The sequence below is a fragment of the Diprion similis genome, chromosome 14, assembly GCF_021155765.1.
Source record: "Diprion similis isolate iyDipSimi1 chromosome 14, iyDipSimi1.1, whole genome shotgun sequence".
Lineage (NCBI taxonomy): Eukaryota > Metazoa > Arthropoda > Insecta > Hymenoptera > Diprionidae > Diprion > Diprion similis.
Genome location: NC_060118.1, coordinates 2,400,703 through 2,418,923, shown reverse-complemented (window position 1 = coordinate 2,418,923; position 18,221 = coordinate 2,400,703). Strand labels below are relative to the sequence as shown.

The 18,221-nt window shown below is 34.8% G+C and overlaps 2 protein-coding genes across 5 annotated transcripts; one reads left to right on the top strand and one right to left on the bottom strand.

Annotated features, from left to right (window-relative positions):
* Positions 1–241: 241 nt before the first annotated feature.
* Positions 242–14,378, bottom strand: LOC124414660 (negative elongation factor A). 2 transcript variants are annotated; one of them, XM_046895679.1, is made up of 7 exons: positions 14,155–14,378; positions 10,027–10,459; positions 8,777–9,187; positions 7,677–7,873; positions 1,572–1,671; positions 1,188–1,457; positions 242–267 (listed from the first exon to the last, which is right to left on the bottom strand). In XM_046895679.1, exons 1-6 carry the CDS (start codon positions 14,362–14,364, stop codon positions 1,225–1,227), a joined length of 1,584 nt encoding a protein of 527 aa, XP_046751635.1. In that variant the 5' UTR covers positions 14,365–14,378; the 3' UTR covers positions 242–267; positions 1,188–1,224. The 2 variants fall into 2 exon arrangements, with proteins under 2 accessions (XP_046751635.1, XP_046751634.1); XM_046895678.1 differs by lacking the exon at positions 242–267 and having other exon boundaries at positions 1,104–1,457.
* Positions 14,379–16,026: 1,648 nt separating this feature from the next.
* LOC124414662 lies at positions 16,027–17,495 on the top strand. Of its 3 annotated transcripts, none has more exons than XM_046895681.1 (5): positions 16,027–16,139; positions 16,215–16,359; positions 16,494–16,648; positions 16,832–17,011; positions 17,093–17,495. In XM_046895681.1, exons 1-5 carry the CDS (start codon positions 16,136–16,138, stop codon positions 17,275–17,277), a joined length of 669 nt encoding a protein of 222 aa, XP_046751637.1. In that variant the 5' UTR covers positions 16,027–16,135; the 3' UTR covers positions 17,278–17,495. The 3 variants fall into 3 exon arrangements, with proteins under 3 accessions (XP_046751637.1, XP_046751636.1, XP_046751638.1); XM_046895680.1 differs by having other exon boundaries at positions 16,215–16,421; XM_046895682.1 differs by lacking the exon at positions 16,215–16,359 and having other exon boundaries at positions 16,077–16,139.
* The last annotated feature ends 726 nt before the right edge of the window (positions 17,496–18,221 follow it).

The following is an 18,221-nucleotide window of genomic DNA, read 5'->3' as shown; positions in this document are numbered from 1 at the left end:
ATCATCCAAACGAACTATTCACATTTTCACATTTTAATCATAAATTAATGAACCATTCCTTAGAATGCAAATTGTCTTCGATTCCTCGCCACTCCACGAAAATCATCTGCCACTGACTGCTATTCCTTCATCTAGTTGAAGGCAAGGTTAGTCACATCCCATAAATTATCCCTTCTTCTACACACTTCTGCCACGACCCGTTGACTGCATACGAGGTCAATCTGACCAGAGACATTATTCGGCTTTTAATATCGCAGCAACTATGAACTTTTCAAAAAAACAAATGGACATACTTTTGTAGTAAATTGATTAAACTTTGAGTAAATTGATTAAACTTTAACTGTGCAATCAGATTAGCAAAAAAAAAAATGTTACAGTCTAAAAACCTGCTTGAATTTGATCGTACCGCTCAGCGCTATTGCATGAACCCCTGATTGCATGGATTATGAAAGAGATGGAATAAAAATTTTACGTTTCCTCAAACACTTTGACAGTATGTATGTACTTGCTTACACGACAACAAATACGTTCCGTTACACGAAGAAGTACACAAGTAGTATTCAAAGTTGGTTTTGAAAAAAAAAACCTTTCAACATACTGAAAGGTTGTGTATGCGTATGTAGACAAAGAGTTATTATATCCATCAAATTCCCTCTTGTGAATTCCACATAATATTCCAACTATAACTTCATAATGCGATTGTTTTACGTCTGTCCAGTATATTTTAGTACTTAATTGATATTGACAACCAAAAACTACTTATTGTACGTCCGAGTACATTAGTGCGACATAATTTAGAGTCCAACTCCTGAATTGTCCGGAAGTGCCCGTTAGAACATCACAAGTCGTTCAAGGGATATCGCGGTGAATAACATTTTTGCTTCGACGGTGCAGCGCATTTTTAGTGGCTAATAGAAATAAACACGTTCCACCTATGAGCTATCATTCTCTGGGCTGTATTATATTTCAATGATATTAATGTCAATATCATATTCTGTGACTGCAGTCATTGATTTGATCTTCATTGACTCTCTTTGATTAGTACACAAAACAAAATAACATCCATCTTTGCAGATGCAAATCAAAAAGTTAAGTAACTTCAATCCCATTGTTATTTTAAATGCAGAATTATATTATTTCTTTAAAAAATATAATATAACAGTGTTTCAAAGCGGTAAAAAACGAACTATTGAATATTAAAGTGCGACTATGACTGACTAAAACCTAGTTAGAAGCAGTCGCAGTTGCGCTTGGTCCAAGAGCTCCTGGTGCAGCTGGTTCTTCAGTGACAATGCGTCGATTCTTTTTTATTCGTTTCCATTCGCCATTTGTATAATTCATTTGAAAATGCGTTTCAACAAGCATGGAAACGGTGCTCCCATCAGCTTGAGTAACCTCCTCTATATTTTCCGATAGCATAACTGTAACTATGTTACCTAGCTTTGGGCAAGGATTATCTAGAAGAACGAAAGATTAAAGATTAGCCGAAAAAATTATTAGACAATAAAAATTTCTAACGACAGGTTGTAGTTCATTAAGATTAGTCATTACAACATTTCATTCAAGTTTACCTCTAGAACCGGCCATGAAACCAAGGATAACAGCTTTCTCAGGTCGGGTAACCTTATTTGCTGTTCGAAACATATCTTGGGCTTCAAGCATTTGTTCCCTCTGTAAGAAGAAATGACAATACGTATTAGGTTCGATCCCTCTATGTACTGAGATGTAAATATCGGCCACAATAAAAGCATAATTTTCATCACCTATGGGACAGTAAAATCATAATTTTTCAACTGTGGTGGGATATTGAGAGAATGCTATAGTCATCAGTCTTTACCGACAGAATAAAATAACACTTTGGGACACAAATTGTTTTGTTTTTTACTATTATCGAAGCACACGCAGCACTGACATAAACATGCTGCAGTCAGCACAATTCTACATGCAATTCCAAACAAAAGCATCCAGAAACTTTTGCGTTTTATTCACTAATCAGACTGGGAAATGTGTTACTAAAATAAAAGATAATTTAATTGCAGAATAAAACTATCCTATATATAAAAATAGTTATTGCATAAAACAAAACTTTTATTTGAGTATACTTATTTGGTATTGCATATAGAATTGTTTTACCTGCAGCATTTTTACATAAGTGATGTGTAGATTTTTATGATAGTTCAAATAAGTGACACTTGACATGGTCAGTAAATACGGACTACAGTAACATCTCAAATACTTCTACTTAAAATATTTTTTCACATCCAGAGGTGGTAAATTCCGACATCAGCTCACTTTGAAGATGCCATGCTTATTCATTTTGGTTGAGCTAAATGCTATAAATAATTTGTATTCCTGTACGTAAGCTCCTCGTTGTCGGAGTGAAACTATAATAGCAGTAACATATTTGTTAGTACTGATGAATGGTTAGTGCTGCCCCAATGGTGAAAAAAAAAGAAAATAGGAAAATATCGAGTTTGATTGAGTCATTCATCATTATGGGCGAATGACTGATTATATTTTTATTACTGATTTGAGTTTTAAATAAAATTCATTTCTGGCCAAGTGACAAATATATTGAAAATATTTATTGAAAAATGATTGAACATGACACTTCTTTTATAAAACATCGCTCAAACGACTGTAAGTTTCGAGAGTTGAATTTGTTACCTGACGAGCAATTAACATTTTTGAGAGCTGATATTCGTCAAAATTCGTATTTGAATAAATAATGGAAATAGGTGTAATGGATCACCAGCCCATAATGATGCTTATCCTAAGATTCGTTACAAAAAAACTAATATTTATGGGTATTTTTTTCACAAAACAATAAAACGGGAAGGTCATGATTTGAAGAATTTTTTTTGCTTAAACTTCAGTAAAGTTAGTTGGTAATGGTTTTTTTTTTTTACTAACCTATGACTCAAGAGGTGAAACACATGTCTCGACTTGTTTTGAGTTATTTGTATTTATCATTTTCATCACTTTCCAGATTTCAAGAATTAAGTGAAATAATAATTCTAAAATTATGATAAATTTTCTGTTATATTCTTAGAGCATATACGCATAAAAGAATCATAGTATACTTTTAAGTGTAACTGAAACGCGGTATAGGGAGAGAAATAATAAGACTACATCCCTTTGGTATCTACCAGGCTTTGAATTTAGAAGGCACACTTACTCTCACCAACACTCGAGTCACTCAGGCAGTAGCATAGGGCCTTCGTGCCCGGTAAATCTTTGTGTATCCATTTCTTTAGTTAACACTTGTTTGTATCCTTAGGTATTTATAAAATTTCCCTAAGCTTTGATCGGGATTGAGAATTCAAATTTTTTTTTGTTATTGAAATCATGTTGTTACTCTCTGAATAATCGATACACAAAATAATTGATACTGCCTTTGTATCATTCATTGTTTTATGAAATTTTTTATTTCTGTTAATTCACCAAGCCTCGAAAGTTTAAGCAAACAGTGGGTTAAACAACTCCAAAAACACTATAATCCTGTACATTATACGGATTAGATCCACTTAGTGCTGGAACTCTATTATGATAAGTATGCTCTTGCCATAGTAAGAGAAAGCAAGTAGTCTCACTGCATCTCTTTCACTCGCCTACTCACGCACACGTTTTCAGTGTCGATAGGTCCTCCATGTGTATATGCTCTAAGGTTCTGTCAACCAGAGGCCTTTTCTATCTGTTCCGATCACCTATTACTTGAAACCAACTAAATCTTTCGCATTCTTTGTGGTGATCTTATATTCTTTTTCCTGTCTTCCTATTTCTGTCCAGCCTGAAGCTAGGCTTTGAGAGCTCACGCCATTCACTAGTACTCTATTTCAGCTACTGTTATTCTTTTTTTCTGAATTCTCTCAGCTTTCCTGCATTTATATTTTCTATCTTCGAATCATTGTGAATCCGTTTTGCAACCAGTCACGTACTATTCAAACTTCAAATCCCAAATTTATACAAACCAAATCTTCAATCATTTTCCAAATATCAATTCCGACATTCATAATAACTGAGATCCACTTCTCATAAACAGGACCTTTACATTTCTTATTGTTATAATAAATCATTTATACATATAACTGTACACCTGTAAAGGGCCGAATGACGGTATCAGGCGCCTTTACACCAAGACGATCGCAGCGCCCACTGAAGGAATTGCAAAACCCCAATATTTTTTTTTAAATATCGTCTGATTATTTGGAATGCTTAGAATCATACGTATATGAGTCCAATGTCGAAAATTCCCAAAACCCCAATCATTTGAAAATTAATTACTTCATATGAATACTAATCTGAGTATTTCTAATTGATTAATTCCTTCTGCAAGATAAAGAATAATAAGTCTTTTGCTTGATAAATAACAATGCTTCTTTTGTAACCAACATAAATGATAATGGTAATTTTCTAACATGAATAGTAATGGAGCTTATCATAAAGGGCATAGCCGAATAAGCATGCCAAAAGTTCACCAAACGGATTCTGTTGATGAGTAACTGTTTTCTGCTGGTAAATGTCTAATCCATGCTAAATTTTAGCCTTTTGACTCCGTTTTACTCGAAGTTATCGCACAAAACGTGATTTTCAGTTTTTTCGCAATAACTCCGCTATTCAGATCGAAAAATTTTGCAAAAAATCACAAATCTAGCAAACGTTTGTACACATATCAAGGATTTTTTTTCAGATTTTCCGGTAGCAGCCTGGATCTTCCAAAACTATTTCAACACTCAGATCGCTGGTTTCCGGTGGATTTTGAAAAGGTGCCACCTTGTTTTTATCACAGTATAAACATCTGCATCCATGTGATTTTTCGTAATTTTTTCAGAATTTGACAATTGGTGCAACATGGTCAAAAAAATCAACAACTGATATGTCAAAAGTGCCCTTTCAACAAGTGATTCGCAGACATCGTTTTGTTCCAAAGCAGGTGATATGTACATATTTTTGCATGTATTTTGATCACCTGCTCTCTTGAGAATCTTGTTGTGGCCATAGCTCAATCGTTACTATGGGAAAAATGAATCAAACTTTTTTCTTCCGTTGATTTTTCAATCGTTTTATTAGCATTCTCATTCATTGTAGCTCTAAGCTCCATTACAATAATAATATAACATATTACTCACATAATAATCAGTAGAAAGTGCTAATGTATACTTTTTATTCTTTCTCACTACATTCATTTATACTAATGACTGCATTGTCGTTTATGAACAGTTTTGAGAGAACCTCTGCTGGCCTTATTATTTTTTAGCAATATAGTGGGTTTGAAAGAAAATAAATTATTGTTGCGATGTGAGCACAAGAACCTACAGTTCGATTACCATTGGCGCAGTCACAGCAGTAGCGCAATATGCTAGAGTACCTGATTACATGCGGTTCGTACTCAAAGAAGCTTTTATAAGTCTTACTATTTATATGACGGGACCACATGTGAACTTCAACAATATTATTACATGTTTTAGAGTAACTTAGTTTGATCTTGTTTTTTAAGGGTACATATACATGAAAATTAGGATTGACGTCTTGAGAAACATATTTTAGCCTCAGAAGTTGAATCAAAACGGTGCTATCAGCGTAAGTTAACTTTTAAGGAACTCACATCAGCAGAGGTATCAGATTTTTCCGAGTTAACAGAAAGAGAGACTTGAAAATTCCTTTCACTGACTCATACTAGCTGAAACAAATTGTTTCATATCTTGTCGGAATGTTAGACGATTGAAAGAAGATCAAACTCAGTTACTCTAAAGTATGTAACAATATCGTTGAAGTTCGCGTTCAATCGCGTCATATAAATAGTAAGACTTATAAATGCTTCATCGAGTACGAACCGCATGCAATAGGGTAGTCTAGCATGTTGCGCTACTTCTGTGACTGTGCCAATGGTAATCGTACTGTAGATTCTTGTGCTTACGTCGCAACAATAATTTATTATCTTTCAAACCCACGATATTGTTAAAAAATAAGGACAGCCGAGATTCTCGAAAAACTGTTTATAAACCAAAATGTAGTCGCTGGTACAAATGAATGTAGCGATATTATATTATTATTGTAATTGAGCTTAGAGCTACAAAAAATGAGAATTCTAATGAAGCGATTGAGAAATCAACGAAAGAAAAAAGTTTGATTCATTTTTCCCATATTAACGATTGAGCTATGGCCACAACAAAATTCTCAAGGCAGCAGGTGATCAAAATACATGCAAAAGTATGCACATAGCACCTGCTTTGGAACAAAACGATGTCTGCGAATCATTTGGTGAAAGGGCACTTTTGACATATCAGTTTTTGATTTTTTTTGACAATGTTACACCAATTGTAAAATTTTGAAAAAATTACGAAAAATCACACGAATGCAGATGTTTATACTGTGATAAAATCGAGGTGGTATCTTTTCAAAATCCACCGGAAACCAGCGATCTAAATGTTTAAAAGGTTTTGGAAGGTCCAGGCTGCTACCGAAAAATCTGAAAAAAATCCTTGATATGTGTACAGACGTCTGCTAGAATTGTGATTTTTTGCGAAATTTTTCGATTTGAAATAGCGGAGTTATAGCGAAAAAACTGAAAATCACGTTTTTTGCGATAACTTCGAGCAAAATGGAGTTAGAAGGCTAAAATTTGGCATGGGTTGGTCATTTACCAACAGAAAAAAGTTAGTCGTAGGCAGAATCCGTTTGGTGAAAGGGCACTTTTGGCATGCTTATTCGGCTATGCCCTTTGTAAATCGACTTGTCTTATTATGGTTGAATAATTCATATATTCATTTTAGACAGTCGATGCACAGAATTTCTTCGGATTTTTTCAAATATATGTCGTGTACTATTGGCTTGAGCCACCTAGAAAACGTATATAACAGTTGGTTTGAATTCAAAATACTCAAGAATGTCAAGTTATCATGCTTTCGTAGTTGTATTAATTAAGAATTAGGAAATTTAGTTACATATTTTAGTTTAAAAATATTCGAATCATGGAAATTGACTATAAATATAGCAGTTTTGAAGTACAGAAAACTTTCATAGGTTGTTTGAAAATAGTGGAAGAGCCTCAGATTTTCAGCAGTTACGTGCATCCAAAAAATTACAGCATTCTCAGTTCTTGGCTGATAAATGCTGACTGAAAAATAGGCTACATCTTTCACTATCTTTTCTGGTGATTTTTTCACATTAAATTATTCAATAAACGATAAAATTAACGTATGAATGAATAGACTCATGCTTTTCCTGTTCTTACAGAAACTTACTTCAATACGAATCTGATAGGTAAGTACGTGAAAGTTGTCACACACATACCCGTGCATTCACACGTCATATGTGGTCATTCATGCAATGAATATTTTCAGTTTGCCGAGTGAGAATTCATCCTCACGCAGAGAAGTAGCAATGTATCACCATGCAAAACGAGAATATTAAACCTCAAAGAGGCTAAATCAACATTGTGCCTAGGAATAGGTATAGATCCTGATAGCCATTTGTTAGGTCTAACTATCCACCTCATTGTAAGTTTCTTTCGATAGTTGAAATTGTATTAAAAACAAAAAAAATTAAATTAAAGTTCGCCATCAAAATCTCATCTAATTTGAATGATAATGTCCCATTAATAGTTAAGAAGGATAAAAATGAATTTACTGTTATCAAACACTGTAGGAAACAAGTAGATAAAATAACAATGTTACCGTGAGAGACAGTCCTTTTCTAGTATTAGCAGCTGCAGTAGCCGGTGGTGCCGTAGTTTGTATTCGAATTTGTGTTATAGTTTGAGTTGGTCTGACAATTTGTATATTGACAGGTGAACTCTCAAGAATAGTTGATGTTGTTGGATTGACTACTGGCAATGTCGAACTTGGTGTTGCAGGTGCTATAGGTGTGGAAACTGAAAGAAGAAATATGAAATAATTAAGACCAAAGCAAATTAGATGTAACTCAGTAATCAATAAACTGCGATATTTCATATTTTAAAATAATCTCAATTTTTTTTCAACGACTCGTTTTCAGCCTGTGAGTCTCCAAATATTTCTTAAAAAGTTTGCAAATTGTCGTCAAAATTAAGTATTGTTTAGTTTCCAATTTGAAACGATGTAAAAGATTCAGCAATCAAGTCTGAGATGACGAGAGTCGGCGAGTGGATGAGAATAAACTCGCCTTTTACACAATCGGTTTTGTAATGAATTTTTAAAGTGCAAATTACAATTTCTACATCAGGTATAAATTACAGTAGCAATCTCTGAACTATGGCATGTAATATATCAGTACGAAAATGGAAAATCCGATTAAAAAAAAAAAACTAAAACTACTACTCTGAAGTTAATTTCATTTGTGCTTTGTCAAAATCGATTTTTTTAGGTTGATTTGAAAATTCGTAGGCTAAACAAATTGTTTGAAAAGGTATTTTTATTCGAGAGGATTTCTGGAGGTCGCGCAATCATAGAAAAAATTTTAAACAAAGATAAAAATATTAATACTGATCATTTACGGAGTTCCCATGAAAAATTCACAATATAGTCCTTATGTGCATTGGTATACCGAAAGCTACCAAGTTTTTGAACCTTCTGAATGTGATTACACAAGTAATTTGTTACCGATCGTAGGAATAATTCAAAAGGAAAATAAAAATATAGATGTATAAATATTACCTATAGTCTGAATAAATATCAAATATCAAATGCTCATAGCAATAAAATCGCAAAAGTTGCGCAAAATTGATGGTGGCTCAAAAACTGGTGTTTGCTGAACTTCCTCCATTCATACTGAAGGTCATAACAGAATGCTAACTTACGCGTTTGCGCTGCGATAGTTGCCACACCAGTTGTCGGTGTACTACTAGGTGTAGCGTATGGTTGTGTAGGTGCAACAGGGGTTGCAGGAGGATTTAAAGGAGCCAATCCCTGCGCATACTCCGGAGTGGCAGGTGTTTCCGGCGAGGTAGGCGCTACCGTAGCAGCAGTTGCAGCAGCAACTGCTTGAGCTTCGGCCGCTTTCTTGTGCTGCTCCTCCAACTCCAGCATACGTTTACGTTTCTTAGCTTGCGCATACCCTAGGGGTTGTTCATTTATATCCAGAAGCTTTATTCCACCATCTTTTCGAATCCGACTTCCAATTGGAGTCCGATTAGACATTGATGGACTTGTTAGAGAAGGCGAGCGAAATCCACTGGTTGGAACTCTGCTCGGTATTCCTTTCAAAGGCGCTAAAAAGAGCCATGATTGTTTTAATGTCACAATTTTTATATGAAAATCAGTGATTGGGGGAATGAACGTCATGTAGCAGATATATATATATATATATATATATATATATATATATATATATATATATATATATATATTATATATTATACAAAACTGATTTAGGTGAACTGTAACATGAAATTTTTTTTTTTACTTTTTTTGAGCAAATTGAAAAGGTAATTATAGTTCACCCTAACAGTAAACAGTTGTGTCAGTAGTGATCAAACACTTGATCCGTAACTCACAACATCTTGTTGGAGAATAAGTATGTTTTCCTTGATGTAATCAACACATAGGTAGTCCCTAATTCCTGGAAAAGGTGACAAAAAAAATCACTGAAATTTGGAACAAGAGTTTTAGAAGTTGATTTTTCATTTTAAATCGTATTATGAAATGTTCAGTATATTTAGAAGATTTCACTCCGCAATGACCTATTGTCACTATAATGCCAGACTTTTTTTTTATGACATTCGAATCTTTGAATATATGAATATTCGAGATTATACTAACATCAAATTTAAATAAAACAATTCGAAACTTTGAATATTTCGATTTTTTTCTGGAGGTTTCATTACATTAAAGTTATAAACTTTAACCCTGTTACACAACAATCAAACTGGTGGTAGAAAGTGGGACTATTCAAAAAAATCTTTATCCAAGATCATTATTACAAGTAATGTACGAGTGTTGACACAGCATTGACATACTTATTTTCTGCAAACTCAACTCCTTCGATTCTATTCTAGAGATGCACACTAGTGTTAGATGGTTTCAAGTGTTAGATGGTAATGAATCTCACTCGTATCAGTCATTTTCCTGGGCATTCCACGACTTCGTACTGGTACAGTTGGGGCTGCACTTTTCTTCAGATTACTGGCTGCATCTGCACTCTTCTGTAACAATTCCGCACGCAGAGCAGCACTCTTGGGTTTCCTCTTGAGCGTGAAATGTTTGATAGATGTTGGTTGCTGCCCAACGACTGATGTCAATGCTGTTTTATTCAAATAGTGGCATTCTAGCGGAAGCATAGCTGCGTCACATTGTTTTTTGACCAACTTTCTCAGGTCGTTGACTAGTTCACCAAATATTGGACGATGCTCATCAAGATCTGATATGTCAGTGTTCAATGAGCCTGTAGATGGAAATGTTTTCATCGCTTCGGATAGCATTGATACCCATAACTCATTGTCCAGTGACGCCACTTCGATGATTTCCTCCAACTCGATACGCCACTGTGTTCGAAAAAATATGTTCACTATGAGTAGTTGAAACATCAAGTCGATGGGGTATTTGAAAACTTCTGAGGCCCATGGTACCATTGATTTTCAAATACATTTCATGAATTCCAGTCAGTAGTTCTAAATTCCAAAATGGTATGTATCTCAAGTTTTAATTGATCAAGCCTAATTAAGGACCCAGCTTGTCACAAGTACTGACAATGAGCCTCAAATTAACTTACTAAGATTCAACTACATTTAAAAAACTTCTTATCCATGGTGTCTAGTAAAAAACCTATAACAAATTCGAGGATATTTCCAAGTTACTCAGGGACATTCAGGAAAAATAAAAATACACGAAAATCATCATTACTACCTGAATATTACCTTAACGCATAGTCAAATTGGAAAATTCGTGAACTGTGACGACAGAGAGCACTGTACAAAATCGGCGCGACGTACAAAATGTATGTTATTTCTACTACAACCCGTTAGTGGGGAAAAACGAAAAACGAAATTCGAAACGGAAATCTACTTTTTAGAAACAGTTACTCAGTGAATATTAATTTATCTTTCGTAGCAAACATTAAAAATAGAATATTTCCAGTACACGAAGAAATTCAAGGATATTTACAGGATTTTTTGAGGACAAGCAAAATTCAAGGACTTTCGGGATCACTAGACACCATGTTATCTGAACTCAGTATTAACGACAAATTGAGTTTAGAATCATGCTTGATCGTTCAAAATTAGCTAGTGTTATTTTATTGACTTTTTCTCTTCTTTTGGAGATTGTAAACTTCGACTTCAAAATGAATCAGCCATACTACCAGAAATCAGAATTAATAAAAGATAAGAATCTGTTAAGAAAAATCTCCAACTATGTTTTTTGTGTCAATGATAGTAAACACGAATAAAACCATATTCCTGCAAGGTACTAGAAATGAATTGAAGCAAATTCTCACATCACAATTTAATGGGAGGTATCCACAATTTAAGAAAAGGTTTTATAATTAGTATGTTCAAAATGATTACACTCTGGCTTTTTTTTATCTAAATGTCATGTCCTTGACCTTATTTTGTTCGCTATAAAGATCTCCAAACATCATAGATTTCAGTTCGAATGGTTCAACAGATATTTATTAACAATTACGTTTGTAAATGGTCATTGACCTGTAATATGAAATCTTAAGAAAGTGTTCAGACATTAAATCTGTAACATTATTTGAACAACGCATTTTTGGAACAAATTGTAAATATATAATGTACATATCATACACTAATGATGTTGAATAAACTTTATAGTCTGTATATATTCGAAATATTTTATGTTGTTGATCAATAATGAATATTAAATTAATAATACTTGAAGATAGCATATAAGATTATTTTAGCTGAGTAAACATGTACTAAGTACTAAACAATACATGCGCAGTAGAAATAACAACTGCGCAGTGAGGGATCGCGATAGACCTAACTCGCCATCTCACTCGCATCCACCCATATATATACTGCTCGTGCTCGCTCTTACAGCTACCCTACATGCTTGTCTGGCGAGGGGTTGGAACTATCAAAAATGTCTGGCTGATGAGGAAACATCATCTAATTATTACCCAAGTATTATATATAAAAATCAGCTTTTATACTATAACGTAAGTAGAATTATAATTTCATGAACATTAAGGGTGTCTGGCAAAGGGTTGGCACGATGTTAAGTGTCTGGCAATGAATGACGTGATTTTTAATAATCTTCTGAAGGTAATACCAAAAAATCACACTTCATTATTTGATGAATTTAGATCGATATTTTACACACCTTTAGTACCGTTTACCTGCCAAAGCCACGGTAACCCAAACTTCATAATGGTCCACCGTTCTTACCTGTGTTGGGAGCATGCCCTGACAAACTTTCAGCATTTATTAAATAACGAAGGTCTGGGGTTCACGGGCTCTTGCTCTATAATACATCCAGTTGCTACATCATTTATCTGATAGCTGCAGTTTTATACTTTGTTATACAAATGAATGCAGTATAAAAGTAATAAGGTGTATATTTGTACAGTAAAATAACTGCATGCAAGTCACGTGAGAGCCATACAGGTAAAATTAGGATAAATTTGACATCTCTTACGCAGATTTCGTTGTTTTCCGAAACCGTAACATACACATAAGGTACAACTCAGAGGTTCGATATTCCAAATGTTCGTTCCAACGAAAATTCACTGAAGTTGAAGTTAGTATACATTGATGAAAAAATCAATATTGTGCAATTTCAGACTGACTGAAAAAAAATTCTGTTACATGCTTATGTTGTACTCTAATACGGTTTCCTAAATTTCAGACAGCTCTTAAGTTGCGAAATAAAGATATCTCCTAAATTGGCATCCTCATATTAACGTTATTAACTTCAACCTCATGAAATTCAAGTAACTTACATTGTACAAGTCTGCTTCAAAATGTTTCCACAAATTAAATTATTTATTTATCAATTCATACTAATTGTGGGGAAAACTATGTATAATTGTGAACTCAAATTGTGCACAGTGGAAAAATTTTGCGAAACAACTAACGTGGCGTAAGGTCAATAAAATTTTTGGTAAAAAAAAACGTTTGGAATTTCAAGAACATTACAAATCACATTATCCGTGTCTGTTTTAAAACATCAGAATTAGTTATAATACTAGGGGAGAGCGACTTGGTCAAGCTACAGTAAATTTTGGTATAAACAATATACAGCTCTGGCATGTCTGTAATGACTCACATGCAGCCACTCCACCAGTGAATATCCACAGTATGAATAAACGCTGTGTCTATTTGCACTACAGAGTGGACTTACGCAGAACATACATGCCAAATGTTCACCTGTCAGGAGTCTTTCCAAAATTTTAAAGTGTTCGAACAAGTTTTTAAGGCACGTCTATTTTTAAGTGAATAGAAAATTCTGGAAACACAACCTCTGAGGATAACAGACACCGGATGCGTATTGCAAACCTCTGGTGTATATTATGGTTTTAGATAGTGACAGAATAGGATTATTTACTGATACTCTAACAAAGGTACAACAAAAGTCTAATTGGATCTAACCTTTATCACTCAACTTTGGCATGTCAGAAATAATCTTTCAGGCACTCCAGTCTGATGTTTTGAAAAAAAGTTCGGGACAGTTCAACACTAAGTAAGTCCGGAGTATTCCCAGAAGGTTCAGTCTGTAGTACAGATAGACACTTTAACCTTTAGAGGTTGAGACCACCTATATACGGAGGTGACGCATTATCGACGCTTTACACATGATGGTTTGATTATATTGGATGCCATTTTTATGCATTTTCTCAAGGAGGTGAAGAATCCCAAATCCCCATCCTCTACAGGTTAAGAAATGAAACCCGATCCCTGATAGTTCACATTTTCTCATTGTATAGAATGTTTGCACCAACTGAACTGTTGCGAAACTAGTAAGAGAAGATTGACTATGTTTCTCGCAGATAGTGTACAACGAAATTTTCATACTTAATAATTGGAAAACGGGGGATGTGGCATCTGCATGAAGAACCACATTCTCCATACAACTGACAGGTTGGGTGTAACAGAAATCGTTAAAACAGATTGAATGAATTGACAGAAAAGTCTTTGTACATGGACATCAAGTTCAATTGTGAAAATGGTAGCAAAATATGAATACTTATCGACTATTTTGTATTAACGATACATACTTCTTCGACATTGCGCCTCTGTAGGTGAAAGAAAGAGAGGAGTAGTTTGAGCTTAACTTGCGTTTGCAAATCCGGAAAACAATCTTTTATGTTTCGCAAAACTTCTGCGTTCAATTGGGAACAAATTGAGCTGCCAGTCCAGCTATCATTCGATGTGCCGAGCTTATTATGAAGCCACAACGACGTATCACTATCTCGCACGTTCGCCATATTGAAATTGTATAATTAAAGCACGGCTTAGGAGAGAAGCGGCTTGGTTAGCACGAAAGAGGGGTTCGTTTATGAGTAATAAAACTCCAAAGTTAGGAAAAAAATTTTCCCATCTTATTTAGAGGGAAATAGAAAATTGAGAAACGCTATATTTAAATAATAATATTAAAGGCTCATATCTTTACAGGGCCCTTGTTTAGGGACACTCTGATGATTTTTCAATGTTATTTGAAAAATAAATATCCGATTTTTTTTAAATACTCCGTTATATATTGTTTTATGTAGTACTTTACGATAGTATATATACTAGTATGTACATAATGTATAGTAGTATCATATGATTCTTTAATACTCCGTGTCTGCTTGATGTTTATAGTTAGATAGGTTACATCAATTTTCCGACACAGCACAACACCAAGATACTTTATTGGCCTATTCTGTTAGATCTGACCAATTAAATCACTCAGTGTCGATTTATGCCAGAAATCTGATTTAAAAAGAAAGTGCCCAATATTGCAGTGTGATGGTTCTCTTTGATAGTAAAATCTTGCGAATTTGCTATTGAGTTTTTGTTTAACGTAATTATTATCATTCTTGGAGCATATACTGTATATGCTCCAAGTTGTTATTGCATCTAGGGATATTCAACTGGTTAGACAGCGTGACGTCGAGCGGCACTGTGTGTCGTCGGAGCGGCACTCTGTGACATCGAGCGGCACTCCACGAAAATTCCCAACAACTGCCACTAGAGATTATCGCAGATGTTTAGCTGGACAGTAGTTGTGGGTCGCCAATACCGATTAAGGCGCCGCTGACCTGACTTGAAAATATCAAATCGTGACGTCATAAATACGTGCAGCGCCTCTGAACGTTGAACGGTGAACTAAGGCCGCTGATTTCATTGGCTTGTTCTGTTAGATCCAACCAATGATGTCAGTTACAGATCGGAACATACTTCTTGTGGACCATAAACGGGCTGCTGTCACATGAAAAACGCGTATACGAATCGAGCCATGTTTACAAAGAAATAACTGATAGTATAAATTTTCCCGGATAACGTGTGTGCTTTTGTACGTGTGAATCTCCCTGGCGAGGGTGAAAGAAATTGTGGAACAGTGCAATCAGTGAATATTCAACATGCGGTAGCTCCGATCGGCCATGTTTGTTGTCGCGTGATTTTATTCACTTCATCATTCTTTATTATAAACATTATCAGCGATTTGCCTGAGCAGTGACTGAGATTAACACGTACACTATTATTCAAGCTACGATTTAAAATATTTCCGAGTAAGATTCATACTTTCGTTATCGCAGGATTCGTATAGGCGTTTTCACCCAATTTCCCCGCTTCTGACGTCACGAAATATGTATATGACATGCCAGGTCAGCGGGGCCTTAAGATGGCTGATCGAGCCGATTCCCCTTCCGTCTTTTGGGATACCCCCGCAACGGAATGCTCCGTCCATAAGTCCGTGGACCGGCCTAAGCTGAAGTTCTATGGGATATGTTTACTGGAAGGGGAATACGGTTGTTGGGCTGTCGCCAACATGTTGAGACAGAGATATATTTCTATCTGCGTTCGTAACGTCCATCTCCCCTCTAGCTCACCTCCCCGCGACGATCCACTCATAGCTTATAAGAGTAACCAAGGGTTACCGGCGTGTGTTTTTCAGTGATTTTAGAGTGTGTAGACAAATTTGAAATATATTGAAAAGAGTGATGACACGTAAGTGCATTTTGTGCGGACAAACAACAGCAACAGTATCGTATCATGCGTAAGTAAATCAATAGTAATGTTTTTGATAAGACCAATGAACTTTTTAGGTTATAGTGTTATTTTTATACTTTAGATTTCCAAAAGACGTCGTACTACGTGAAAAATGGAAAGAATTTTGCCAGTCTGCAAATATCGGGGAAGCTAATTTTGTTTGCCATACGAATTATTTGTGCTCTTCTCACTTTCTGGCAGAAGATTATCTTCACCCAGTCGGAAGTGTGAGAAACAAATTGAAAAAGCATGCTGTACCAAGCGTACATCATCCAATATTAGGAAGGAGGTTCGTCCATTATTAGCATGAAATATAAGGCATTACGTCTGGCTGAATTTTGATTTTTGAATACCCTTTCAGAAATTATGCACAAATTGTCGATGCTGATGAAGATAATTGTGTCTCAAAGCATCCTAAATTCGATGACACAGGGGAATCGGAGAATGTAGATGAAGAATGTTCAAGTATAAGAAGTGTTGCAATACGAAATATGCCACTTGATGAAATTAATGATGGTAAGTTATGGGTTAAAACATTTCTTTTCCATGGCGCATGGTAACTAGCCAATAAAATAAATTAAATAATGTGACGATCTTGTATATAGAAATCTGCAGTCTTCAACAGTACAGACCATTGTTTTCAATAACACTGTTAATTGCACAATGATAACAAACTTTATTTGTTATGTACAATTGCAGTAGAAGGTGGTAATGAGATTCCTGCTATGACACCACCATCACATAAATATTCTACAGCAGAGAGTGATGAGATTCCTTCTATGACACCACCGTCACATAGGTATTCTGCTGCAGAGAGTGATGTACGATCAAACGTATCTGCATGTGGGAATCTTGAAGACGATACAATAACTGGTACAGGTAAGTCTCAATTTATCTATATAATTTATCGTCAATAAAGTCACATTAATATAATAGCTGACAATTATTCCAAATCATTAGGTATTTCTTGCAAGGCTGATGGTCAAAATAGTTTTTTTCAAGAACCACGTTATGTCGGGGATATTAAGTCACCTCATTTGGCTACGCCACGTAGAGCAAAACGGGCCGTCACATTAGCAAAAATCACAATTGCAAGGCAAAAATCAAAAATTTTGAGCTTACAGCAGACCACAAGACGTTTATGAAAACGTATTACAACGTTGAAAGGTTTAGTACAGCATTTGAAGAATAAAAACTTCATAACAGAAGAAGCAGCTGATGATTTAATGGTAAGACTCACAATCAATTTCTGAATAAATTGGAACAAATTGGCCAAACCCCCTGTTGTGTCCCAATTTGAATAATAATGTACATTATCTGCATGAAATTAATTCCGGTCAATAAACTGGTAGTTTGGAGTGAAATCGAGCAAGTTTCTCTGAATTGAATTTGTAAAATAAGATAATTAATGTGTGTGATGAATTTATTTTTTATTTATTTATTCAAAGTATATTTAAGTAATTTTGTACATTATTTGTTGTAAATACTGGAGAGATATGAAACGGTATGATTATTTATTTTTACAGTAACTCTTATTGAGAAAAACTGTAAACCCATCTTGTAATATATATATGTTAATTCATAAATGATATGTATTTTAATTATTGAATATGATTGTTATTAGATTATTGAATTATATAGTTATTGGATCATTGAATATTGTACAATGAAAAAATAATTATATACACAAAAATATTGGGGTTCTTCATTAATCTTCTCCGTATAAGTTTCGTATCTCTGTGATTATTTTCCAGGCCCAAATACCAGAACCTGTGGTCGAAATGTTAAAACGAAAAAAGGTTTAAGAAAAAAGTACTCTCCAGAACTTGTAGCATTCGCACTGACTCTAAGTTTTTATTCTACAAAAGCATATAATTATGTCCGAAAATCGTTTCACAACCTCCTACCAGAAGCTTCCACGATTAGAAAATGGTACTCAGTGATTGATGGTCGACCAGGATTTACCGCAGAAGTATTAGAATCAATCAAATGTAAAGTAAGAAACAGCGTGCAGCCGATTTTGTGCAATATAGTTATAGATGAAATATCTATCAGACAGCGTGTTTCATATGACGGTCAAAAATATTAC